General features: G+C 39.3%; 2 protein-coding genes and 1 long non-coding RNA gene across 7 annotated transcripts in view; 1 reads left to right on the top strand and 2 right to left on the bottom strand.

Annotated features, from left to right (window-relative positions):
• Positions 1–1538: 1538 nt before the first annotated feature.
• Positions 1539–3518, bottom strand: LOC112564694. The gene is made up of 2 exons (XR_003099255.1): positions 2743–3518; positions 1539–2542 (listed from the first exon to the last, which is right to left on the bottom strand). It is a non-coding gene; the product is annotated as an uncharacterized LOC112564694 (long non-coding RNA).
• Positions 3519–13481: 9963 nt separating this feature from the next.
• On the top strand, positions 13482–24130 carry LOC112564668 (putative ferric-chelate reductase 1). 3 transcript variants are annotated; one of them, XM_025239640.1, is made up of 14 exons: positions 13487–14343; positions 15152–15295; positions 15592–15740; positions 16212–16303; positions 16503–16596; positions 17081–17287; positions 17602–17694; positions 18105–18288; positions 18689–18805; positions 19154–19269; positions 19501–19587; positions 19912–20104; positions 20295–20441; positions 20689–24130. In XM_025239640.1, the coding sequence occupies exons 2-14, from the start codon at positions 15196–15198 to the stop codon at positions 20811–20813; spliced, it is 1704 nt and encodes a 567-aa protein (XP_025095425.1). In that variant the 5' UTR covers positions 13487–14343; positions 15152–15195; the 3' UTR covers positions 20814–24130. The 3 variants fall into 3 exon arrangements, with proteins under 3 accessions (XP_025095426.1, XP_025095425.1, XP_025095424.1); XM_025239639.1 differs by having other exon boundaries at positions 13488–14330; XM_025239641.1 differs by lacking the exon at positions 15152–15295 and having other exon boundaries at positions 13482–14330.
• LOC112564669 (secretin receptor-like) overlaps positions 23906–26623 on the bottom strand; it is a 66766-nt gene continuing 64048 nt past the window's right edge. For all 3 annotated transcript variants that reach the window (XM_025239643.1, XM_025239642.1, XM_025239644.1), the window contains one exon: positions 23906–26506. In XM_025239643.1, the coding sequence (XP_025095428.1) occupies positions 26120–26506 (387 nt within the window). In that variant the 3' untranslated portion in view covers positions 23906–26119. The remainder of the gene's footprint in view (positions 26507–26623) is intronic.

The raw sequence follows: 26623 nt of genomic DNA, 5'->3' as shown, positions 1-26623 counted from the left end.
AGGCGAGTGGTATATCGCCCGTGCGACGTTATCAGACAACGTGGAAGGACGTACGTGATCTTTACGTGCTGTCCTTTACGTAGCTTCTTCCTAGAAGGTTATGTTCCGGTGTGTTTGGGCTGTTTCAAAAGAATTATCACTGAAAGAAAGGGGTGCTTGTAGCAGACGACAATGCCAAATACGTGTTTTTCATGGGCCTAGCCACAGTCCACAGTTTACCCCAAGATTATCAATAATCACATAATTCCTTACTTTGGAAAGCTTCATGCAAGCTCTAAACAAGGAAAGCCTATGTTTCCATTCTCTCTGCACGCAGTCTTTATTTAAAGGTTACTCACGAGGTAGTGAACACAGCAGGTGATAATTATTTAATATTGATAATGATAGTAATTTTCGAGCAGTTATTTGTCTTTATTTGTGCGCTGGCAGAAGTTACAAAACTTTTCGATCAAGATTGCTTGTGGTGTTCATCAAGGACACGCATAGGTGGATTACATTAAAATGTACGAACTAAACTGGTATTAGAGGATTCTTCGAATTCGTTGCCATAGTCAAGGTGAACGTACCTTAAATGGTTAACCAGGAAAGGGCTAAGAGTGAAAGAATGCTAAAGTACTGGGAGTGTGGAGACAGCGTCAACACATTTATACATCCAACAGGATGGACATCCCGAGAATGGATGCAAAGAAGCCAAGACTAACAAAGCGAGAAACCCAGTCTACCATCATTCCTACCCAGAACTCCTTTTTCCCCTTCTCGGTCAGACAATCTTAGAGGAATGTGCTATGCGGAGAAGATGTCGATAATGTCTGTCCAGGTGGGTGACAGGTGCATGAAAAATGCATCAACTGCTTGTAAACCATCTGTCGCGAGGTGTAACAAGATGGCCAGGACCTGGCGAGTGATTAATGGTAGACCGCCAAAATGCCAAACTGCATCAGCTGCCCACCCCCCCACCGACCCCCAAGATTGTGAGCCTGAAGCTTTTACCAGCCTGTACTTTCCACAGACAAGTGATCCAGTCTCTCCATGGCTGATAGATGGCGGTGTATGCTGCGGGGTACCTCGTGTCCTTTGCTGGCCACGCGGAGTTCAAATGTTAGTAGACGGTTAAATGAGAGTAGCATGATAATCCAAAAAGAAGGGTGTGAAAAAAGACTAGCATGGTGGGAAATGTTGTTAAGAGTTTTGGTGACGGAAGAGGTGCGTTTTAATATGTTTAAATACATTTACGTGTATCCAGATTATGTTTAACTCCATTGTTTTGACCGTGGTCCAAGCAAGATCATCTGAAACATCTAAGTGTGGGACATCATACAACCAAGAAGAAACATTTAAAAAAGAACAAACACAATGTCCGTTAAAAACACTTGATGACAATTTACTTTCTGCTATATGTATTATTAACTTATTGATTGTATCATTCTCTCATCTCTTGCATGTGTAACCACATATGTGTGTGTGTGATAAAGAAAGAGAAGCTCACATGCACGCGCGCACACACACAAACACACGCAGAAAATATGCAAATAAGTAAATGAAATGGTGCTGACAAAGTCAAGCTGATTTTTAATAACGAACTTGCTTCATGAAATATGTTGGATATTTTCTTCTTGAAAGTACAATATTTATTTTAGAATATAATGAAAAGTTCAATAAATATAAGATTTTTAGGGAGCAGCAGGCGTTTTGTGCTGTAATGATTGTTTAAAAATAAGCTTTCGATGATAAATTTTCTAATTATATATTTTTAAAGTCGTACAATATGCCATTTTTTGAGGAGAGATAAATCATAATGTTTTGCTTAAGGAGCTGAGTTTTAACAGTTGTTTTCATTAAATGCTTCGTGCTTGTACTTTTTAAAATGTTAAAGCACTTGCATGATCTTTCATGAAACAACTATGGAATGTGAAAAAGCAATATAGAGGTCTATTCACATGTAAAAAAATATTCTGAAATACTAAACAAGCGAAACACACATAATATTAGGAATGTGCTAACTATATATACATATTGACCTGACTAGAAAAAGTAGCCTGAATGAGATAACACGTGAAAAAGATCATGCTGGTAGTTTTCTTGTCTCTACCTGTTAACCAAACCACATTATTTAAGAAAAAAAGCCCATGATGGTCTAATATTTTACATGATATGTACAATAACATTCATTTTGAGGGACATAACAAAATTGAAAACCGAGTAAACATTATAGGAAAGTGTACAAATAAAAATATCTAAATAAAGAATAATAATGAGAAGAAAAAGAATTCATCTGAAACATTTAAGTGTGGGACATCATACAACCAAGAAGAAACATTAAAAAAAGAACACACACAATGTCCCTTAAGCACTTGATGACATGGTGCTGACAAAGATCAAAGATCAAAGATCACTGCTGGTCTTGTCTCCTAGGAAATGCTGGATAAGAAAATTCAGCAGTTCAGCACATACTTAAAGAACTTTAGGTAAATACCTTTTCTTCGTCGGTTGATAATTTTATAAAATTTTGTTGAAGCTCTGCTTGTTCGCATGCGTCCTTTGGCTGAAATACAATATATATTTGAACTGGAGACAAGTAAACAAGGACTTAAGCATTAACAACAATGTTGTTTATAACATTGAACCTTATTGTCTGTTTAGTGCTTATTATTCATCTCCAGCTAATCATAACCATCAACAAAGCAAAAAGGACAAATTTACTTTCTTTGAAAGTGTCTTGAATCAATGGCTCTAAACACTTACCAGTGGACTTTCTTTGTGATGATCTAGTAATATTTGATGAACTTCAAGTGGATTATGATGACACCACGGATCACGCTTCTCCTCTTAATCCAAGCTTGATTTTTCTGGGAAGGTTATCATCTGGGGCAATATTTTGTCCGGTATACTTAGCCATTTTCTTCCTTCGTGCCTGAAAGAATATTTCTTATTAAGAGATGTTCACCAAATCAGCTATACCAAAAAACAAAAATCAAGCACTTTGTCGTCAAGAAGACACCATCATCCCCCAAAATATATTTTATTAATATCACCTTTTAGTCCAAACTTAAGAACGGCAACTTCTCAGATCGAGTAGAAACTCTTCGAGGAGTGGAATGTTACTATTCTGTGTCTTGGTCTTATAGTAAGGTGAACCATATGGTGGTATATAAGTATGTTCATACAAGGATAACGTCCTGTGGGTTACTAAGTAAGCTGCCTTGAATTTCTACACAGATAGTATTGTCTATGGGGGTCCTCATATTTGAAACAAATCTGGAAAGGTAGAATGATTTCACTTGAGCTGCGGCCTTGGTGAGATAGTTTTATAGCCGGTACATGGAGAACCACGAAGTAACAAAGTACCTGCAGAAGTCAGATAAGTGGCTTGTAAATGTCTATTAAGCAGCATACATCAAACGACGCGATAAAGTCGTCCTGCTTTGAAAGGGTCGTCGAACAATCAAATAAATAATTCAATTCAATTCTTCTCAATACCGTAATTTTAAATAGATTTGTAACTAAAAAATAAAGAATGAACATCCTGAATTTTAAGCGAATGATCTTTATTCTAATGCATAAAGGAAAATTCTGACATGAAACATTGGTTACTTCGATAAAGTTTCAATATAATCTTCATTCTTAATGTGTCGTGCGTCAGATTTTGATCAATGTTTCTGAAATCGATGAAACTATGTATAACATTATAACTAGAGAGCATAGCTGTTCTTAGGAACTGAACTAGAAATGGTTATCAGACAGGATAAAGGTTTTTGACTACTTTACATTTATGAGGAATGTAAATAAACAGCCGGCATTAACACACGTGCTGACTGTAATCATCGTGCCTTCTGGTCCTCGTCACTGAAGGAGGTAAAGCTGTATTAGTATGCTAACAGAGTTTTGTTTGTATAAAATGTTACAATTCTGAGACAAAGATTTAAATAAAACAGTCGTGTACAGTTTATGAATCTTACAAATCTCAAATGTCCATACCTTTACACAATGTCAGCGTCTTATTTCGACGATGTCAGCCTTGAGTTCTGAAATGCGGGTGCTCACCTGCGATAGGTTATCATCTGTGAAAACACGAGGTGCCAAACGCACGTGAAATAGTTTATCTTCCAATTTTCCAGTTTTTTCGTCGTTCTCGTTATTTTTACTATGCCTCTTTTTTGTCATTTGAATGTCTTCCCTTTTTGTATTTTTATTTACTGTTCTTTTTAGGTCAGTTTGGAAGATTTGTTTTATTTTCTGACGAACTATGTAACCATAAATAACAACAAATGCATGCAAAGAATGGCATTCGAGCAGCTTGTGCTATAAAAGCTCGAGCAGCATAAGTGTCCCGTAAAAGTGGTGATTTTTTAATCAGACGCAGCATGCTGTATAAATGAAGATTGTTGGTGGAAATGCTCTTAAAGGTTGTGAAGTTCATCTGAGCATTATTATCTGAGAAACCCTGCGTCTTACACAAAAAGAAAACGTTTGCATGGCTATGAATATTAAGTGTAACGAAAACACACACGCATATTATTTAAGGAAAAATAAGAGTACAAAATGTGGAGTAATATTGCCTTCTTACTTTATTACCAGAATACTGGCTAATGTATTGTCAATGAACTATTAAAAAAAAATGCAACATTTGGGTAACTTAATATGAAATGGTGGGATTTTATGTACACTGGCAGCAGAAGTCTGGTATGATGGTTTTTGGTTATAGAGTTTGATAACTATGCAGATATTATATCAGCCTATTTGTTATTGGAAAGCCCCATGGCTTGATTGAAGGTGAAGTGTTATACTTTTGAAAAGGTCCATTATCTTTGACTACTGCACACATAAAACATTTCATGTGTAAATTAGAAACACCCATGGTTGTTATATATTTTGTTTACTTGGCATTTTACCAAAACCTAGATTTATGATTTTATCACCAAAAAAAGGTGTTTATTCCAATTACTGCGCATCCTCATCCTGCTGTGTGCCTGGCGGCCTTTCCAGCTGTGTGCATCATCCACCCGTTGTGGGTGCACCGCTGTACCCTCAGTAAAGTCTAAACTTGTCACTCTGTACGTAAATGCATAAGGGAGGAAACACTGCAAACTTTTAGGAATTGTTCCTTCACGGATTGCTTCCCTTTAACAGCTTATCTAAAATATATAATTATATATAAAGTCAACCAATCAAGTATTTTGTTATGTTTCAGAGTAGGCGAAGTTTTGGTTGACCTAGAGCTGTGATGTGATGTTCGTTGCCGGTTACTCAATTCGACATGGATTTTTACTCAAACAACAGAAAATGAGAAGAAAACAGTAAGTAATATTTAAATTCTAATAAAATATATGCTTGTTTCGTGCTTTATCTTTGTATATATTGTGTAAAGAATTTCTTCTTAATTTCTCACTTTTGACCTACTTCCCGATTTGTGAATTCTCTGCCCCATACAGTTACAATCTTTGACTTGATTTTACTCCTAGAAAGCCAAAATCTATAATTCTTAAAATGTACACCACGTAAATGTTTTTCAAACGTTCTTTAAAACGGAGTTCACAGTTAATAATCCAATATTCACAGTTCAATGTTCACAGTTCAAAATCCAATGTTCACAAATCACTTCTTTCCTTACATCAATACTATAAACTTCACGCCGGCGTAAATTTCCAACTATATATATATACTAGGGTGAAGCATGACACGTGCAGATGTTAAGGTTCAAGTCTACAGTATACAATTTCCAGACCTAAGGTAGGCGGGGCCGTCGGGGTAGCGGGCCTGGGTTCAGAAGACCGCTGGACACCCAGGATTTATCGCGCATGAACCGTCTAGATTCTAGAAGAAGGTTTGCTCACTGAGGTCGCTGGATTAATGTGCAGCAAGTTGGAATTGACAGTAAAGAGGTGGGTATGTTACTGATGCATGGCCATTCTGTGAATCGAGAGGATGGGGTCCACTGCTGGCACTGCAGCCTCTAAGCCCTAAGTGAGAGGTGTCAAAAGACCTTGTTTCCTAGTAACTTAACGACACAGTGACACTTTCTCTTCCCGTTTCTCCATCACCAAGCAAACTACATTAGTCTACAACTGTATACCCGGGGTGGGTAAAGTACGGCCTGTGGATGCCTTTGGATCGGCCATTATGTACTCATTTGTTGTCCATTCCAGCAGTACGGTGGCGCAACAGTTAGCGCCTGTCACCAATACAGTGAAGGTTGGCTGCCCAGAGTTCATTTCTCATCTCGGGCACGCTGTTCTTTCTCTGCAAGTGGCATCTGTTTACAGAGCTGGCTGCCTTGCCGTGATATAGCCTCAGTTGCTGGCACGGCGTAAAACACCAATCCCTCCCCCCCTCCTTGTTGTCCATTCCACTAACACAAGGTTTGGTGTGTAGTCACTTGGCGTGGAGTTAGGGTTGGGAGGAAAGTTTAAGCCACGGGGAAGTCGGGGAACTCGGGCAACCGTAACCAAAGAAGCTGACACCTTAAGGGGGAAAATGTCATGGACAGTCGGTGCTTCCCGTGTTTTTCAGATTATTTAACCTTTTTGCGGCTCACGGACTAAAAAAGTATATGTTGAATGTATGGCTGAAAGCATGAAAATAGTAGATAGGAAAGGGTTAACTGCGACAGAAAGTGTTTGGTGAACGCAGTTCATCGGTAGGTTTAGGCGGGAACGTGTTCAGGAAATTTTACTCAGGCCCGGGATACGAAGGGAAGAAGACGTACCCGAGTCACGAGTTGTTAATCTCCCAACTTGAGATTTGTGTCAAGTGTATATTGTCGATGGGTGCGGCGCGGTACGGACCCGTTCTTGGATTAACCTCACTTTGACGAGGTATGATATCTTTTTCTGTTATTACTTATGGAATTGTATTAATGACTTCTTTTTCTGTTATTTCTTGTGAAATGGTAATAATACTTAGGTAGGTTTTGAAATTGGAAACATAGAGAGATGTGTGTGAATTGGAGAAGGTTGTTTAGAATGTTAATATAGTGTAACCTCGATTTACAGGTTTTAATTGCATGGGCTGAAGAATTGGAGCCATTCTGGATAAGGAAGAATCGCCTCCCAGGACCATTCCGTAATCCACGTGATTTTGGTTCAGCACCCAGCAGTACGTGCTCGGAGCCTCGTGACGTCACCGCGGATGACCTCCCCAGTGACCCCGGGAACCGCCTGACCGGCACGGCCAGTGTCTACGGCCTTCGTATGTGTGTGTGTGTATTTGTGTTAATGGATTCTAGTTGGCTGGACATGTGGAGAGCGACAACCCTAAGAGGGACAATGAACTGTGAGTAACGTAGTCAACGATTGATAGAGCGGTCATAAGATAGGAAATAGAACTGGAACCTCGTTGCTAGAAGAGAGTGTGAGGAGTGTTCTCTTCATATTAGGGTTGTATGATTGGACTATAAATATGTTGTGATTGATGTACAGCAACGATGTACCAGCGGCACCGTGCAATATGATATCGGCCGGCAGGTTATTATCTTTCTAGTCACGCGTCAAAATAAAATAAATAGGGATCAAGAAGAAAACGCCAAAAGGCACGGATGCAAATCAGTGTAAAATAATCATATTTTATAGTCTGTTTAGTGCTTATTATTCATCTCCAGCTGATCATAACCCTCAACAAAGCAAAAATGACAAATTTACTTTCTTTGAAAGTGTCTTGAATCAATGGCTCTAAACACTTACCAGTGGACTTTGTTTTGTACAAACAATATTTGGTGAATTTCAAGTGGATCATGATGAGCCCACTGGTCACGCTTCTCGTAATCCGAGCTTGATTGTCTACGAACATTATCATCTGGGGCAATAAGCTTGTCACAGACCTCTAAACACTTTCGTTTTATGACCATGGTCTAACACTTGTCACAATCTCCCTCACGCCACTTAGGAGGATCCCGGAAAGTTTAGCCTTCCGAGAGGTATATAAGGGCAGAGCTGAGACGAAACGACAGAACAGACGACGGCTTTGGAAAAGGAAGATGCACACCAGAAGCGAATAACTGAGCTGTTGCAAATAGACGAGCGGAAGCGACCGCACAACAGCATATAAAGTCAAAATTTGTAAAAGGCACAATAATGGTAATGAGAATATAAATCTCATGAAAAATATTTTCAAAATGGAGTATTTCTTTACCTTTCCGGTAATTCTCCACATACGGAGATTCCGCAGAGTCATGTTCCGCTCTATTTCCACGTTCTTAAAGAAATTTTGATAAATACCTTTTCTTTGTCAGTTAATAATTTTGTTAAAATTTTGCTTCAGCTCAGCTTCCTCACGCGCCTCCTTTTCCTGAAACACAATATATATTTGAACTGGAGACAGGTAAACAAGGACTTAAACATTAACAGCTGATAATAATTATTAACCCTCAACAAAGCAAAAATGACAAATTTACATTCTTTTAAAATGTCTTGAATCAATGGCTCTAAACACTTACCAGTGGATTTTCTTTGTGATGATCTTTTAATATTTGATCGATATCATGTGGATCGAGATGACCCCATGGATCATGCTTCTCATAATTTTCATTTGTTTTTTTTGGAAACATCGTCTGGGGCAATGTTTTCTCCAGTATACTTAGCCATTTGTCTTTGTAGTGGCTGAAATAAGTATCATTTCTTACTAAGAGATGTTCACCAAATCAGCTATAGTAAGTAGTATAATAAGACAAGTAAACAAGTACTTAAGCATTAACAGCAACGTTGTTTATAACATTTAATCTTTTTGTCTGTTTAGTGCTTATTATTCATCTCCAGCTGATAATAATTATTACCCTCTAGTAATATTTGATCCACATCATGTGGATCATGATGACCCCACAGATCACGCTTCTCATAATTCGAGCTTGATTTTCTGGGAACATTATTATCTGGGGCAATATGCTTGTCACAGACCTCCAAACTTTTATTTTATGACCCATCATCTGGGGCAATATTTTTTCCCCCATATACTTCGCCATTCTCTTTCTGAGTGGCTGAAAATAAGTAACATTTCTTATTAAGAGATGTTTACCAAATCAGTTATACCAAAAAAACAAAACACAAAAAACAAAAACAAAAACAAAAATCAAGCACTTTGTCGTCAAGAAGGCACCAGCATTCCCAAAATATATTTGATTAATATCGCCTTTAAGTCCAAACTTAAGAACGGCAACTTCCCAGATCGAGTAGAAACTCGTCGAGGAGTGGAATGATACTATTCTGTCTTGGTCTTACAAGATGAGCTTTTCTCGATGATTGGGTCTCTCGTCCCAGGTGGTTGGTTGTTGTATCGGCACTTCTTTTCTTCAATATGGAGTCTGCCATTCTTGTAACCAAATTTTCCTTCTTTTTTTCACGCGTTCTAATTCTGCTCGCTGTCATTTTGTTAGGTCATCCCACGGTAATAGCGTGGTGGACTACATTTTGTGTAACTCTGACCTAATGACAAGGTGTTCTGTAAAGATCACCCCACGAGTAGATAATTCCCACATGCCATTTGAGATGTATTTAATTCTCCACCAAGCTCAAAACGGCCATTCATGTAATGTCCTTATTCGGTGAACATAATGCAGGCGAAAGTTTTAAACAAAAAATACTGAAAAGCGACAGCGACGTGTGTGTACCTCGTACATGTAATTTATTTTCTGGTTTCCAGCGGATAAAAATTTCGTTTTGTCGGTGAAAGAGGTGCTGAAATCAGTAGACACCATCCTGCTTGTCGCCTACTGCCTCTCGCTGCTTGTGGTATGGGCCGCAACTCTCTTCTTTCATCGGTTATTGAAACTGTTGCCTCCCCTAAGTTGTTCTCTAACAAACTTTTGTGACAACTGGGAAAAAGTGTCATGAAAGACAAGAGTAAATAATAAACGTCAGTGCACAGGCTTTAGTCAAGTGTGGCAAAGGTTCTTTATTATTTTCTTGAGTGCGAGGCTGGCAAGCACACTCTGAATCATCCGGCCATCATCATGCACACTCCGCCCTCACGCAAGTGTAATCTTGAAGGAAACGAGATTGTAATCGTTCTTGTGAAAATGGTAACCTAGCAACAATCTCTAAATAAAGAGATGGAGCACGTCAGTCTCGCGATCCTGCGATACGAATGTCTGGCTGTTGAAACCTGTGGAGTTTACATTAACAATTGATGTACACTGCGGCTTTGCGAGATGCGATTTCTGACGATAAGAAAGCAAGAAAAACAATTAAAACACGCCAGATTGAGTTTGCGAACTAGTTTTTAACTTGATCCCTCAGACAACTAAAAATGCAGTTTAAGTAATAGAAGTATGTGCACAGTGCACCAGACGTCCCGAATTAGGCGGACAGTCCCACTTTTGACCTCGTGTCCCTACTACTCATAAAATTGGGACGCCCAATGTCCATCTTTCTTGCAAGTCGATCAATGTCCCGCTTGTATTTAAGAATCTGATTACCGCACACGGAATCGCATCCGTGCCTTTGCTTTTGGCTTTTGCCTTTTGGCGTTTTCTTGTCAAAGCTGCTCTCTTCTTCCAGGAAATGCTGTTCCTTGCCCCAGTTTGAGCTGTAATGAATATTTTCAGCTTGATGGTCTCATATTTACATGATAAGTACAATAACATTCATTTTGAGGCAGATGAAAAAATTGAAACCCTAGAAAACATTACATGAAAGTGTACAAATAAAATATCTAAATAAAGAATAATAATGAGAGGAAAAAGAAATCATCTGAAACATTTAAGTGTGGGACATCATACAACCAAGAAGAACACACACAATGTCCCTTAAACACTTAAGTAGATATGGTGCTGACAAGATCAACGCTGCTCTCTTCTCCCAGGAAATGCTGCTCCTTTCCCCAGTTCTAGCTGTAATGAATATTTTCAGCTTGAAAGGCGTGGAAGGGCATTAGGCAAATAATTTAGCATCAGCATGTAATAAGCAGCTGTATATGAAAATAGTATGGAAACTGACGAGGCACTCTTCATTGCAAGGTCCACTCATATATCACTTCATCAGAAAGATATCAGGAAGGTCAACCAGTCATGGCGATATGGAGCATACTCCAAAAATCACTTCTTCATAACCATTGCGCATGACTATGTTTTTACTATATTAAATATTTATGCTTGTGGTTTGATGACACATTAGAAAAACTAATTTGTCCTCAGGAGATTCATCATAGTGTTATGTACTGTGCATCACATTACACATGGCATGTTCTTTGTATATCTTTTTTGTACACTTTGCCATTGCTGTACTTGGAACAGCATGGATGTTTGTTACAGACTTGCATTCATATTCACCTGTACCTGATACTGGCCTAGCAAAGGAAGTGTTTTGTAGTGTATATGTCTATGATACAAATAGTTTAAGCTTATACATTCTGAGAAAGTGTCACACAGAAAGATAAGTTCAGGTCAATGTTATGCTATGCCTAATTCTGTATGCAGAAATAACAAGCACTGTCAAAAGTTTGTACCCTTTGCAGTCCTGTCCAACCTGAAATGAATTTTCTGTAGAATGCATGCATGGGCATGTAATGTATCTTAAAAGTGATATACAATCTAAGATTGCATATTATATTGGTGCATAACTTTTCAATCAAATATAGGAACTTGTACTTTTGTGGTTGTTTTTGACTGAGCAGACATCTCAAGTTATAACTGCATTCTGGAATTAATAAAGTTGGTCATTTCATTTTCATTGTATTTTCTGCTTGTTCCTTAACTGAGAATGTCTATTGCTGATATACTACTTTGTTTTTCAGAATTTTGGTTCAGAGTGAATGTTATCTGGCATTTATGCTTGCATGGACACATAATCTTGCATACACCTAACACCACCCACGTCAATGCCACCACTTATTGCACGCATTGACCAGCCAACACAAGCACATGCATGCATGGACACAAACACTACACATTCTGCTGACAGAGACCAAAGATGCATTGAAGATTAGTCCTGTGATTAGATGTGTTTTAGCAGAGTTGAGAGAGGCAATGAACAACTACTTCACTATGATATTACTGTACACAAAGTATGAAATCACATTTACAAAAAAATTACATTCCCCAGAAAATGTTACCAAATTGGTCTGGCACAACATATATTTTGTGTCTACAACTGAGACTATGTCAGATGCTCAAACACTTTGTTTAAAAGAACTGCACCTTTCAGATATTTTTATAAAGAAATATTAGCCACTTTCTAAAGAGATTTGAATGAATGAACATCTGCTAAATTTCAGAAGAATGAAATATAAACTTTCTACAGTCACATAGTTCTGACACTATGAACTGCACAGAAGGTATAAAATTAGGATAACATTGTATTTAAAGTAATTAATATTAATAAACTGAAATCCACCCTGAAGTATTTCTGTACTTTTCCGGTAATTTTTTATATATGGAGATTCTTCTCTGTCATTCTCCGCTGTAGTGCCTACAGGAAAAAGTACAGCATTTGGTTATGATGCATGTAGTTGATGCTAAAATCTATGTGCATGCAAGACTCTGAGTGTATGTCTATGTTAGCGTACACTTCAATATTCTTCAAAACAATAATGTTAAGATTATTGCTCTGCTTTCATTTCCAGGATTATATATGGATAAGAAAATTAAGCGGTTACTTAAAGAAATTTTGGTGAATACACTTTCTTCATTACTTTATGTTTTGAAAATCTTTTTTTTGAACTCACGTGCCTCCTCTTACTTAAACACAATTTATACTTGAACTGGCGACAAGTAAGCAAAGACTTAAGCATTAACAGCATGGATATAATTTGGTGGCTTCTATAAAGTCATTAGGTATCATGTTTATTACCCTGTTCAGTATCCTGTTGTTCATAATACACTTTGTTAAAATGTTTGTAGCTACTTAATTATCACCAAGCTCTAGACGGGCATTCTTGTAATGTCCTTATTCGGTGTATTTAATGCAGCTGACTATTTTAAACTGACTGAAAAGCGACAGTGACATGTGTGTACCTGTTGACATGTAATTTATTGTCTGGTTTCCTGCGGATAAAAATTGAGTTTTGTCGGTGAAAGAGGTGCTGAAGTCAGTAGACACCATCCTGCTTGTCGCCTACTGCCTCTCGCTGCTTGTGGTATGGGCCGCAACTCTCTCTTCTTTCATCGTTGATTGAAGCTGTTGTCTCCCCTGAGTCGTTCTCTGACCAATTTTTGCGACAACAACTGGGAAACGTGTCATAAAGGACAAGAGCAAATAATAAACCTCAGCGGCACAGGCTTTGGTCAAGTGTGTGGCATTAAATATTTGTTGTTTTTGTGTTAATATAAAAGTCTCTCCACAACAACTAGGATTTGTCCGCTCTGTACACTTGAGGAAACGTGGTACCGTGTGTAGCCTATAGTAAGTGACGAAAGTTTACTTATTATGTGAAGATGTTTGTGGAAAGAAAGAAGAGTCAGGTGCACGGGAAAGTTACTAAACTTTATTGTCTACATCACACGAGTTTTTGTGTAATAATTTCTGTTTTTATTTCTGTTTTTATTGATCGCGTACTTTTAAGTCTGTAGCAGTGTTTAAAATAACTCTGTGACTCACTTTATATTTTGCTTTACGGTCTACGAAGCTAATAATAACGCTGGCAGTCAGGAAGGGATAAAAGTAAAGGAAAAATAAAGACAAAAAAGAAGGTGGATGTAAAGTAAAGGTTCTTTATTGTTCTCTTGAGTGCGAGGCTGGCAAGCACACTCACTCGGATGCATGCAGCCATCATCATGCACACTCCGCCCGCACGCAAGTGTAATCTTGAAGGAAACGAGATTGTAATCGTTCTTGTGAAAATGGTAACCTAGCAACAATCTCTAAATAAAGAGATGGAGCACGTCAGTCTCGCGATCCTGCGACACGAGCGTCTGGCTGTTGAAACTTGTGGAGTTTACATTAACAATTGATGTACACTGCGGCTTTGCGAGATGCGATTTCTGACAATAAGAAAGCAAGAAAAAAAAAAAAAAACCCAGATGGAGTTTGCGAACTAGTTTTTAATTTGATCACTCAGACACCTAGAAATGCAGTTTAAGTAATAGAAGCACAGTAAAAACCGCTGAGTCCAGTTGGAAACTGACCAAAGAGAAAGTTGATTTTTAGAAAAACAGATGATACAGTTCACAGCGTGGCGGACAAAAGTTCAAGTGTGGCTGCAAGAAAGGGTTGCAGCAGTGAGCACGACTCAGTGACGTGCAGGTAGCTCACGAAAGCTAAGTCTGTGTGGAGGACAGCCGGCAGGTGTCAACGACATTACCAGACGACGTGGAAGGACGTGATCTTTACGTGCTGTCCATTCTTTGGTGCTTGCTACAATGAGAGTCCTTGGACTGTTCGGTCTCACCGCCGTCATCTTCCATACAGGTACCTTTAACAGGTAGAAGAATGCGTTCTCCACCACACATGCGTAGAACCGTCTCCACTCCATCACCCATTACTTTATTTGAAGCTAACATATAGGTTTAAGATAGAACATACGGGAGATAGACCAAAGACAGTTTATCTACACTATATTGTGAATATACAATGTCTGTAGCCTAGTGGCGGTTCCTTCAATTTCCCCTTTCCGCTATTACCTTACCAAATACTTGAGGTATACATCACTGCTGAGTGGGCATGGATAGATTTTTCAATCCCAGGTCCCTGGGTGTTCATCGAACCTTCAAATATCTGGTCCGATGCTTTGCTCACCAAAGGTGGTTCGGTACATCTGGATTTAATTTACCTCTGGTGGATACCAACAGCATGAGCGAGCCCTTGTTGCCCTTTAAAAAGGTCACTGGTAAAGCGCAATATCCCAGCCAACAATCAGCACATTGAACTGTACACCTCACAATAATTCATGACAATCCCAGTCAAAACAGAACTGAAGCGAGCAAAATAAACCAAAACGGAAAACAGAACTTTCGCAAAATGAAGATGTTCAGATTATCAGGCCAGCTTCGATTTCTCCATCCGTATCCAGCTACAAGACCCTGTAATAAGTCCAGTCCATAGAGGAACTCGGGAAGTAACCTTAACACTTCTTCATATTGACGACACCGGAATATTGGGTTTCACCAAGTGTGAATCAAACCCGTCCAACCGGAAAAGTTTGAATTTTAGCTCTTTGTTAATGTTCTCACGCATTTATCAGACCTGTGAATTAACTTTGTTATATCATCTTGGGTTCCTTTATATCTAAGGACTTTGCTATTTAACCGGAGCGCCCCACACCACTTGTCTGACTATGTATCCGATGCATGGGGACGCAGACCACCGAACTTCCCCACCGCCGTTTGCAATTAAAGTTTTTCCAGATAAATACCAACAGGGGCAGAATATCACTGGTAAGGACCACACACCTTACAAAGAGTAACAATACTGTCTTTACTGACGATAACGGTAATGATGTAGATGATAATGGTGGCTGTTGGGGTGATGGTGATAGTGGTGATAACGACAACGATGACGAAGATGAAGATGATAAATAAATCTTTCGACGTAATGAGTTTAGTCTTAAAGAATGAAAACTGAAAGTTGGTTAAGTCTGAATTAAATGGCTGTAACCTCTGACCTCGTTAAAACGGAACTATGTCAGAGGACGGGATTTCATGTCGTGACCTAACCCCGTCTTATGTCTCAGTGACCTTGTTCTCCCTGGACCGTAGCTACTTCCGGGGCTTCCTTCTGAAGGCAACGCCAGCGACCAACGGGGAGGGGCAGGCACTGGGCACATTCGTGTGGTTTCAAGAGAACAAGACACAGGTCTTCACGTGTGAAGGTGGCTACAAGGTATTCACAAATAACGCCAAAAATACAAGATTTTCTTCTGCAGAAAAAGAAAAAAAAGTTCACGCTACTGTCTTTGAAGGTTAAAAAATATCAAGAGCAGGCTAATGTAAAAAGGGGAATAAATTAGAAAAAAAGTAAGGGTTTTGTGTGTGTGTGTGTGTGTGTGTGTGTGTGTGTGTGTGTGTGTGTGTGTGTGTGTGTGTGTGTGTGTGTGTGTGAAGACAGATTAAGTATCGAAATAGGTGATAGTGCCTCATCTCATGCAAAATATTTTCTGAAATGCACCAGATTTATTTTTCTATGAGTTCTTTAACGAATAGTGTTACATTACCTATCTCAAGTCAGTTTTCTGCAGATATTAATGTACATAATCCTCAACTTCTTAAAGTTCCGTCCCTCTTCTCTCTATATATATAAATACGCACTGACGCGAACATATGTAATTATGTGTGTATTTTTGCTTAAACGAAGAATACTGCGACACACACAAATAAAGTTCAAGTCCAAAGTGTTGTCCTACAGTGGCGCGCACCTGACTATAATGTCGGCGACATTGTGTTCAGGTAAGTCTCCTGAGAATGTCAGGTATCTGTCGTGGGATTAGTTAAAGGACAAGTATGAAGATTGAATTAATTGTCAATATAACTTAATTGTGAGGGGCTATTAAAAATCTGCTCATCAATGCCTCTTAGTGCATTTCAAATAACAATGTGTTAATGAGTTTTTTAATTATTTTATTTTGTTAACACGTGTCATCTACAGGGCCACAGTGGTGGTTGACTTTTCAACATTCTGGACAGGTATAACAGAAGGCTTGAAGCCGTTTACTAATGACCACGTGGTGCCTTTGAAGACGGTGAGAAATTGCATCAACTCGTTTTAACCCAATATTGCAAGTTTATTTCATTTGCATCCAAAGTAAATAAAATTTTCACTAAACTGAACAGAAACTCTTTTTTATCTCTCAGGAGAAGAAGAAGAAGAATCTTATACCTAACCCTGTGCCCCTAAAATGTTAAATCAAACACTTGAGCTGAAATTTAGAACATCGTCTATTATTGCAACCCTATTTTCTTTAGTTGACTTTGGTCACGGACTACGAGTAGAGTTCTCAGCAAGACTCGATTACAAGAAAGAAAACAACAACAGAACAATCTTAGTGAAGAAAAGATAAACATAAAGTGAGATGAAACCAGACCTTCTCCTCTCTCGACTGATTGATCAATGAAAATGTGTGGTTTGGGGGATCACTGAATGTTTATTAAGCCCTACCCAAGACTTACATACACGTCCTGTGGATGGAGACCCGCAATCTCGCCGTTTTTTTCAAACTGTCTCAGCCAACCAGAGTTGAGAGGAAGCATGACCAGGAAGACCTGTCCACTTGTGGCATACAGAAAGGCTGCTTCCTCTACCCCAGACATTGCATCAACTCCGGGTGTGAAGCAGCTGCCACCTTCTGGCTTGATGGCGATCGTTTTCAATTCTTCTTGACCGCCAAGGACGCGTCTTATGTGGCTGTTGGATTTTCCACAGACAAGATGATGGTATTGTTTTTAAATACTGAGTAATCAATGCCTTCTGTAAAAGTGTTGAGGAATATTAAATGCACGTTTTAACAAATTGGCTGAAAATAAAAACAAATAAAAAAGTGTGTCCATCAGTGTCTTCGAAACTACTCGAACCAGACAAGTGTTGTAAGCACACTCAGTTCTGATAAGTGCTAAAAGTATATATTATGTTCAGTGTGTTTTTTCAGCTTTTTCTTTCTCGACGAATTACTTAGAAATACTCAGGTCTGGAAGTGCCATTTGATTATCATAATTATTGTTTTGAATATCACCTTTCCTTCTTGTCTTAGGGTGGAGACGAAACAGTCTCCTGTACTGCCGGCGACATTCTGTCAGTACAGCACGGATACAACAACGGCCACGAAAATCAAAGGCTTATACAGGTAAATGACTCACAGATACCGAAAGTAAACACCAAGGTTACTGCACTGATAGATAAGATAGTATAAACATATCCGCATAACAGTATATTGAAGAGACATTACATGACTGGAGCGTTTATCTTTGACTATTTAACCCCCTGGATGGCGATGAAAAACAAAAGATGCCATTGCTGACTCACATAGGAGCTGACATACAGTGTCAGATACATCTATCTTAATTGTTCAAAATCAATCTAAGGAAGATTCTGCAGTACTCAATATTAATTTGTAAATAATATTTAAAAAAAACTTTGGAAAGGTAAAGACTTGGGACTTTTTACGACAGTGGTGTCGTTTGAGGACAAACCCATTTGGTGGTCCCAGTCGCTGGTGTTTGGCTGTTTTGACTGCTTGTGTGGCCGTTGTTCCAGAGCCAGCTGTTGGATCTGAAAGTGTCTAGAGTCAACAAACAAATATCGTGTTCGTTCGTGCGCCCTATCGTTACCGTCGTCAGCATCATAAACCAATCAGCCTCCTCCCTGCAAACTATCAACAAAACTTTTGATCTTAAGGAAGACTACTATATGATGATAGCCTGGGGCCATGTGAAGAAAGGTCAGACAATGAAGACGACAAGCCGAATGCACACTCAGCCATCACATTCTTGATTAAGATGTGTATTGATACATCACTGATAGAAAATTTGTAAACCTCTCTGTTAGGCTCAGATACAAATTAAATACAGTTTTAAACATGAAACTACAGATTTACAGCTGAAAAGGGCACAAAACCAATCTCTTTATAGTTTTATCTTACAGCATAGAAACCCACTTGTACGTATTTAAAGGGAGTAAAATATTTCTTTCCTTCTTTGTTTTATTTCATTTTCTTGTTCTCATTACTTGTTTTCTGCCGTTAATCATTATTTCACCGATTGCGAACACTGCATTTTTACAGAAAAACAAATATACTTTTTTTATGCACATATGCTCCAATAAGATTTTTGTTGGTACAGGAAGTGACGTAATAGCAAAACATCAGACGTTACCTCCGGTAACCGACGGGAAAGTAAAATTTGGAGAACACACAGTATACAGGGGATCCTCACTGTCCTCATATGCCAGAGTTCACGGTAGGTAGACCAGGGACAAAATCAACGCTCAGATTATTTATATTAAGTTTTCAATTATCATAAATGTTAACCTAAGGAAATTTTTTCCAAGATATGTTATGAAGCCTGACAATGATTTTACTCATTTTCATACGAAGAAAATGTTGACCGGTAGCAGTAGTTTCATGATTTCTACCATTGAAGGCTAGGAGAGTCAAAAAGGGAAACAACTCTTTAAGTTCAGCGGATCATTGGTTGTGAAGTAAGGAAGTAAGTCTAACAGCAAACACCAAGTTTTTTAATAAACATGTTTTACAGGATGTTATCTAAATGTTTTTAACCATACGGTATTGTTTCCAATTCTTCCAGTGGCCATGATGTCTCTTGTCTGGGTTCTGTTGGCCGGACTTCTGTTAGTCAAGCCGCGTTACATTCGTAGCCTGGTCAACAGTGACAAGCTGAGGAAAATAAACCTGTGGCTGCAGGTAAGGCAACAAAATACTACAGAAGATACAGGCTGCTATTTTGACTTACCTGGGCTGCTGGGGTTCTGGAAATTGTAATTTATGATCACTTATCCACAAAGTATGACATGAATTATCAGCCAGGTAGTAAACAAATTTTGTTCTAGTGAAGTTATGAGGTATTCAAAGTAGGAAATTTATCATAAAGATGGCACAGCTGCTCATTAATAACAATGGCAATATGTCCTCCAGGTTCATCGTGCCAGCACCGGCGTAATAACCCTGCTAACGTTTCTTGGCATCGCCATTGTTCTCTCGGAGGTTAAAGGCAGTCCTTCTGTAAGGCTGAGCTTATAGAAAGCAGCATTACTAGAGCTTTGAGCGTTTCATCTACTGAACAATTTGTCTTTGCAAAAATGTTTTGTAAGGAAAATAGTTAGACCTGCTAAGAACATTTAAAAAAATATAAAACAGACCTTTCAAAGTTAGCGAAAAAAATGAAATAGAAAACTCGAGTGAACGCTAACAAAAGAGTTGATGTTCTTGTACATTTGAAGTACAAATGTCTATAGAAGTTGGAGCTGACAGCTAAGAACGATCGTACCATCCGTGAGTTCTTCAGTCCTGCTACAATTGTTGTCTGTTCTCGACTTGTCTGCGCAGGTGCAAACGACTCACAAATTCCTAGGATGGACGGTCTCGTTTCTACTGTTGTTCGAGCTCTTCACTGGTTTCTTGTATCCCGAGAACTCCCTAGAACAACCTGAGGACATGGAAAACCGATTGATGACAGCTCTGAAACTTTTGGGCAAAGTGGCTCATCGCCTTCTGGGATTCTTTACATACATCATCGCATGTATTTATTTTAAAGATACATATTACAAAAAGTATGGACACGTTTGAAAGTTTTATTTCATCTAAACGAATATATTGACTATTCCCGAAGAAAACTATAAATATGGAGATTTAACATGATAAACTAATGTTTGGAGTTTGCTAGCCTTGAGTCCCAGGTGTAAACACTTATTTGATTGTCCTGTCTCCAGTGGCATCAATGTACTCTGGATTCTACGTGGACTACATACCGAAAGCGATGCGAGAGTACAGTGAGCTGGTGGTTGTGGTGTGGTTAACATCTCAGGTCATGTGGGTAGTCGTGTTCCAGCTAGCAGAAACCTATACTCCTGTACTCAGTAAGTACAAAAGTCCGTGGATGGCAGTGTTTGAGTTTGAGGTGTATGTACACCTAAGTATAGAAAAAGTCGAGAACAAAGAGGACTAACTGAACGCCGTTTCTGTTCTTTCCATGATCAGTTGTCAAAATATCTTGATGTAAAAGGAGCTAATGAGTGGAAAGACGGATAAAATGTAGCTTGTTATAATCAACCCACTGCTCTGAGATTCATGTGTTATTCTGGAAATTATTATTTTTGTTTTCAGAAGGGAGAGGCGCAGAGAACCTGCAAAGGTCCATCCAAAAGATTGACATCATCATTCTCATTGTCTACTTCATCTCACTGCTCCTGGGATCGGCATTTATTCTGAGCACTGTTATCGTTTACTGAACCCTGAACATACTTGGTAATACAAATATACTTTATAAATATGCACCACTTGATTTAAAGATAACCTACAAGCACTCAATAAAGAACAGTTTATTACAATCAACTATGCATAATCGACTGTAATTAATGTCAAATGAATCAAAGAAGTCTGGGAATAACTAGTAGAAGATATGTGTTGATCGTGTGAGGTTTAGAGTGCTAACAACAAGACTGATGTATTTACTTGCAGACCAGTGAATACCTTGTCAGAACACACACACGCACGCACATATTCACATGCTTGATCGCTCAAACGCATGCAACAAACGTGACATCACATAAACATGAATGTATATAAATGTGTCTGTGAGTGCGTTCGTGGATACACGTGTGAATGCGCACGTGTGTTTGTGTTAATGCCTATAGAGTTGGTAACAATGGTCTGTTTGTGTCATTGGGCAATACACATATCCATAACTATATACAACACATTATGTTTTTACTGTTAAATAAACAACAACAAACACCGTGTTAATAACAAGACAGAACACGATTTATTACTTGCTCAAATTCTCAGAACACTGAAGAGATTGTCAATGCATGGGACATTTGTCGGAGGATGTTGTGTATAACTGTCATCTATCAAAATGGCAAAAACTCGGTTTGTCTGTGGTAAGGGATGATATTACGAGATGAATGCTGTTAGCAAACTAACCTTTTGATATGAGTCACGGGGACTGAAAAATTCTACAACATGTGATTCGTAAATTCCTGTTTGGAGTTTGTATTCTGCTTTGTTAATACTTTTCATTGCAGTAGTAAAGGCGTGAACATTGCAATAAAACTATTTCTCTTTTCTTTCAAGCTGGTTAAAGGAAGCCTAGCCTGGAAACTGTTAGTTTCTGTTGTTGTTGATGTTTCCGAATCCAAATACAACGAATAGTCTTAGCTCTGCAATAAATTCCCACTAAACTGTGTCTGACTAGTTTCTCAGCATCAGCGCTTCCAATGCGTTTTCTCATCCAGAGTATCGCCCCCCAAATAATAATAAGTAAAAATAATAATAAAAAACTAACATCCCGAGACTGCTACCATTTGTTGTTGGTGTTCAACATAGCAAGCATTGAATGAAAATTTCAAACCAACCTGTGGTATTTAAAGCTCTAGTAGACGACCAGCGTGAAACTTTTCTGCTGATTAACATGTACAGCTCTTCATATCACACACCATCAACGTAGACCACATGTATGTAGCTTATGTTTTGGTACTCGTAACTGTCAGTGCAAGTTTCGATTCTTGAGCTTGACTAGTTTGCTGATTTCAATAAATTTTCATTACACTTTGTAATAATATAAACGTTTCAACTCCGAAGCTCAATACGATATTCAAAAAGACTCCAATAACAGTCAAATATCAGCGACCATATTAACAGATACATATCACAGTCAATTGAAAAAAAACGTGTTTGTTCTTGTAAGCATTGCAAAGACATGGTGCAGGATGATGGTAGGAGGATCAACGGCTGGAGGATTCGCAGCCGCGAGACCGTGACGTAGACAAAGAAACAGAATGTACAAGTAAAGGCAGGTGCACACGATGTGACAAAAGGCAAGGGCAAAGGTCACACTAAAGGTCGCATGACTGGTAGTTACATACTCAAGTAAAGCAGTCAGCCACAACAGTCTCGGCTATCATCTATAATCATTACATGACCTTTGGTCACAGCCCATTGACACAGTAGAGTTCAAAATTAAGCAGTGAACACCCCTGGGGTAGGTGATACACAGAAAGTGATCGATGAAAGTCAAATCAGCACAAAGACAAGACACACATGTATATATTTCTACAGATATGCACGCCTCCACCCCCAGAACACGTGTAAATAAAAGCACGCGAAGAGAAAAATATACAACGCTGTACAAAAACCCACAACAAAACTAAAAATGTGAACCGCACCATGTACAGTGCATGCCTTCGTCTCTTCCTCCATGCCAGGCTCCCTCTCACCTTCACACCCACTACCAGGTCCATCACAAACGGTCGTACACGCACGTGGCGGTAATTTGTTCTTTTAATTCACATCAACTCAACCGATGGACTCCGTTTGGCGCCATTACTGCAGCGATTTCCCATTTTATCAACATTTCTAGCATTGCCCGACTAAACTATAACATTTCAGAACGTTTTCATTACTCAGTTCTATAAATAACCAATAACCCCTAACATTGTCCCCCAGAAAGACTTTGAATAAAGACTTTAAAATGCACTTCATGTAGAAGTGAGTAGTAACAAATAGTCCGAAGTGTTGTGGCTTTGGTCCATGAAGTATCAAACTCGGAACAGACTGTGAGAATAGTAAGCGAGTTACATTCCTTTAAAAATAATTATTGTCGCTTCAGCCGTCACAGCTACACTTGCAGGAAACAAGTCACAAACATCGGCGACATCATCATAGTGTCATCAGATGTCAGCAAAGCATCATCAGACAGCAACACATTCCAGGTTTCGGCAAATCCTCAAACGTGCAGTGAATCTCCATGAGTTAGACATAATGAAAAGCTGTTTAAGAAGCACAGTGCAGAAAATACTCAATTCGTCACATTTAATACGAAGGTCTGTAAACACTGGCACGAGACTGTGCGGTACAAGACGATGATGTACTCTATTAATGCGTATCACCAAACGAGACAAGGACTTTAAGTATCTAATGTCATTTAGACCATGACAATATTGTACACAAATGATATTATTTGAGCAGTTTTGGAACAGCTTGGCCTAATCCTGTCATAGTGACGCGGAGAAGTAGTTTTTGTTAAAACAGGGCAAAGGTAACCTCATGACGTCACAGTGGTGGGCGTGAGCTGTTATCGCCCTCGCCATGTTAACGCCCACTTTTTGTGATGTCGGTGTCCATCTCCTCTCCATCGCCGTGTTGCCTTCTGTGTACAATTATACCCGTCGTTCGTGTAGCTAACTGTGCAGGCTAAGATTTAAATTATGGAGGTGTTAATTAAGTTAAAAGAGTAAATTATATTTAAGCCACTTCAAATAGCAATACTCTGAACATGTCATTTCATCATCATATTTCTCTTTTCCGATAAAAGAGCTGTAGAAAAATCGTGAGCTGTTTTATTAATTATTAAAGTGCTTCAGACTGAATATTTTCTGGCCTTTATTTATATTTTTATTTTATTTCCTCGTATTCATCACAAATTCCGACTTAAAAATGAGCCTGTGCAAGTTGGTGATATCATTGTAGCTTTCTGAATCAACACAAGATGGCTAAACATACAATAAATGTATGAATATAATTTAAATGCCCGAACATGCGTCAGATAGGAACCGGGAAACACAGAGCAACACAGGGTGACACAGAGTACTAAAAGGTGACACAGATAATATGTGAATGAAAATATCGACAACCGCAGATGCGCTTTAAAACAAACATCAACCATGGCAATGTATCATCAAGAATTATAAATCTCTAGCAAGCGATCATGAATTCTCATTCTCGTGCTGTCATTTGCTTCACAGACACAGAGCTTTCCTTGTTTACCCTGTAACTAACCAATCACTGAATATCAACATGCAAAATGCGTCTCTCTCGACTTGCCCTTCTGAACAAGCCTCCTCAGAATGCATTTGTTGAATGAAAAATTTAATATCGGTTGTTGCCTGCTCACACCAAACAGAAACTGTTTTTTTTTCATGTCTGACCAAGGTGCCGCACTGGGTAGCAGTATCTCCTTTCCAGGATCCACAGTACTTATCACTTGAGTCCCAGTCTCGGTAAAGACACACCTGTGACGTATTTGTTCGTTTGCAGACAACCTACAGAAGGTTTGTCTGCATGATCCGCTTTTGTTCGTATATTAAAAAAAACCCCACACATTTCGCCGTTTTCCATTATTTTACCTCAAAAAATAGTTCACTGTGTATCTTATTGTTTACACACTACACCAATTTTTCAAAATGTTTGTTCACTTTATACACACATAGAGTAACGTTTCCTGTTTGTGCTCTATTTATAGCACAATATAGGCAAAGGACCAGCTACACTGACTGCATTGAGTCATCAGCAAACCTTGCTAGCCAAGAACACCAACAGCCTGCGTAGCTTAGCTGCTGAACACCACAGTAAGGTCCTCAGCTGATGGCCCGTTGGCTCAAACACGGGATGTGTACAACCATACAGCTGATCATCTTCTTGCACCTTAATGACCCCGCCTGCCGCGGCTACGTCACGTGATCACGTAACGTCATATGGTGCTGTTTGGGTAGTTGGCACGAGGCTAATGCCCTTCTAGAAGCTGACTCCAACCACGACATCCCTCGTTTGCCTGTGACACTTCGGAACAGCGCTTCTTCAGCGTTCGCGAACAAACATTTATGACTTCCGCTGGATGACTTTCTGGTCCTCTTCTGATGAAGTTGAAGAATAGTTGTTGTTTATTCTAGTAAGTGCGGTAAGCCACTACTGAGGGTCTCTGACAAAGGTAGACATGACCAAAAGAACTTTCGTAGTGTCAGCGCAGCATAAAAAGGTCATACCCGTGTTTGGGGCTAAATAAAAGCAATCGCTTTTAGTTCGAAATTAAACAATTCCTGTTGAGCAATTTGAAAATTTTTTCTTTTTCTTTTGCAAGCACGGTCACATTCACATCCCACAATTCCAGCGATCGCAAAGATCCACGTGACATAGGAATGATTTCAGAACAATCGATTAACTTCATTAATATGTCACAGCTCAGCCATCAGGCATTTGGACGCGAGGTACAGAAGGGTTCATAACTGAAACACTCTATCTCACTGTGGGAGGACTTTAATTACGAGCTTACCACTGGCTGTCTTCTATCCAGTCTTTGCAGAGTCTCCTGCTTGCTGGTTTCATTGTTGTATTTCAAGAATATTTAACGGTATGGGTTCATTGATGTCCTCAACAGGGTTGTAGAAATGGTCGTGGAAAAGGCTAGTTTGGAGACAGCATTATGTCGCAAGCAAAAAGTTGCCTCAGTAGGCAAACAGGGTTAACCTCGCAGGTTGGTAGAAAATTCAGAGGACTCTACCATGCACCTGTTTCGCACCGAAGACCCAAAGACTCTTTCTGGAACTGAAAGCAACGTGCACCATCCGTCAACAGCTACTACACTTCCAGATCATTCCCCAGCTTTGCAATCTTTTTGGTTGTTTCGGCTGCTAAGACATCCGTAAAGCCAACGCCTGTCTTCTCCAGTTTGATCTCTCTCTAGCAGATTGAAAATTAAAAACTAATGGGGATTTTCAGATTTTTCTTTGAGCTCTTTAAAGAGACACAACAGAGGAAAGTTCTAGCTTATTGATTCCGATTTGCCTCTGGCATCGCACTGATACCGGTCAACGACTCTTCCCTGGCAAAAATCTCGCAGGCCGTTGCTGGCCAGAGGCTGGTCCTCCAGGGAGTGGAAGTGAGAAGGTTTCCCATTAGCCAGAGGTTGGCGCTCCGCGGCTTCGATGGAGGTGAGGGGAGTCTCATCTATTAGGGTATCGTTGCACGCACGCCCATCGGGCCTGCCACGCATGTCGTGCACGTGCAGCGAACCCAGGCTCTCGCGCGTGCGTGACATGTAGGAGGTCAGCGTGTTGCAGTTGGGGAAACGACCGCTACCTCGAGGATGGAAGCTGCGCTGGTGGGTCAGGCGGAATCGATGCCATGTTTTGCGGACCTCGCTTTGAACCTGCCAAACAAACCCAAGGGAGAGAAATCACTGCCTTGTTTCTTTCCGCTTTTTTTTGATCGTTAAGTGTAGGCATGCATGAAAAAGGTCACCAAAGCTATTTCTCTTACACGCTAC

Source organism: Pomacea canaliculata, linkage group LG5 (assembly GCF_003073045.1).
Source record: "Pomacea canaliculata isolate SZHN2017 linkage group LG5, ASM307304v1, whole genome shotgun sequence".
In the NCBI taxonomy this organism is placed as follows: Eukaryota; Metazoa; Mollusca; class Gastropoda; order Architaenioglossa; family Ampullariidae; genus Pomacea; species Pomacea canaliculata.
The sequence above is the reverse complement of the archived record's forward strand: the minus strand, read 5'-3'. Positions and strand labels throughout refer to the sequence as shown.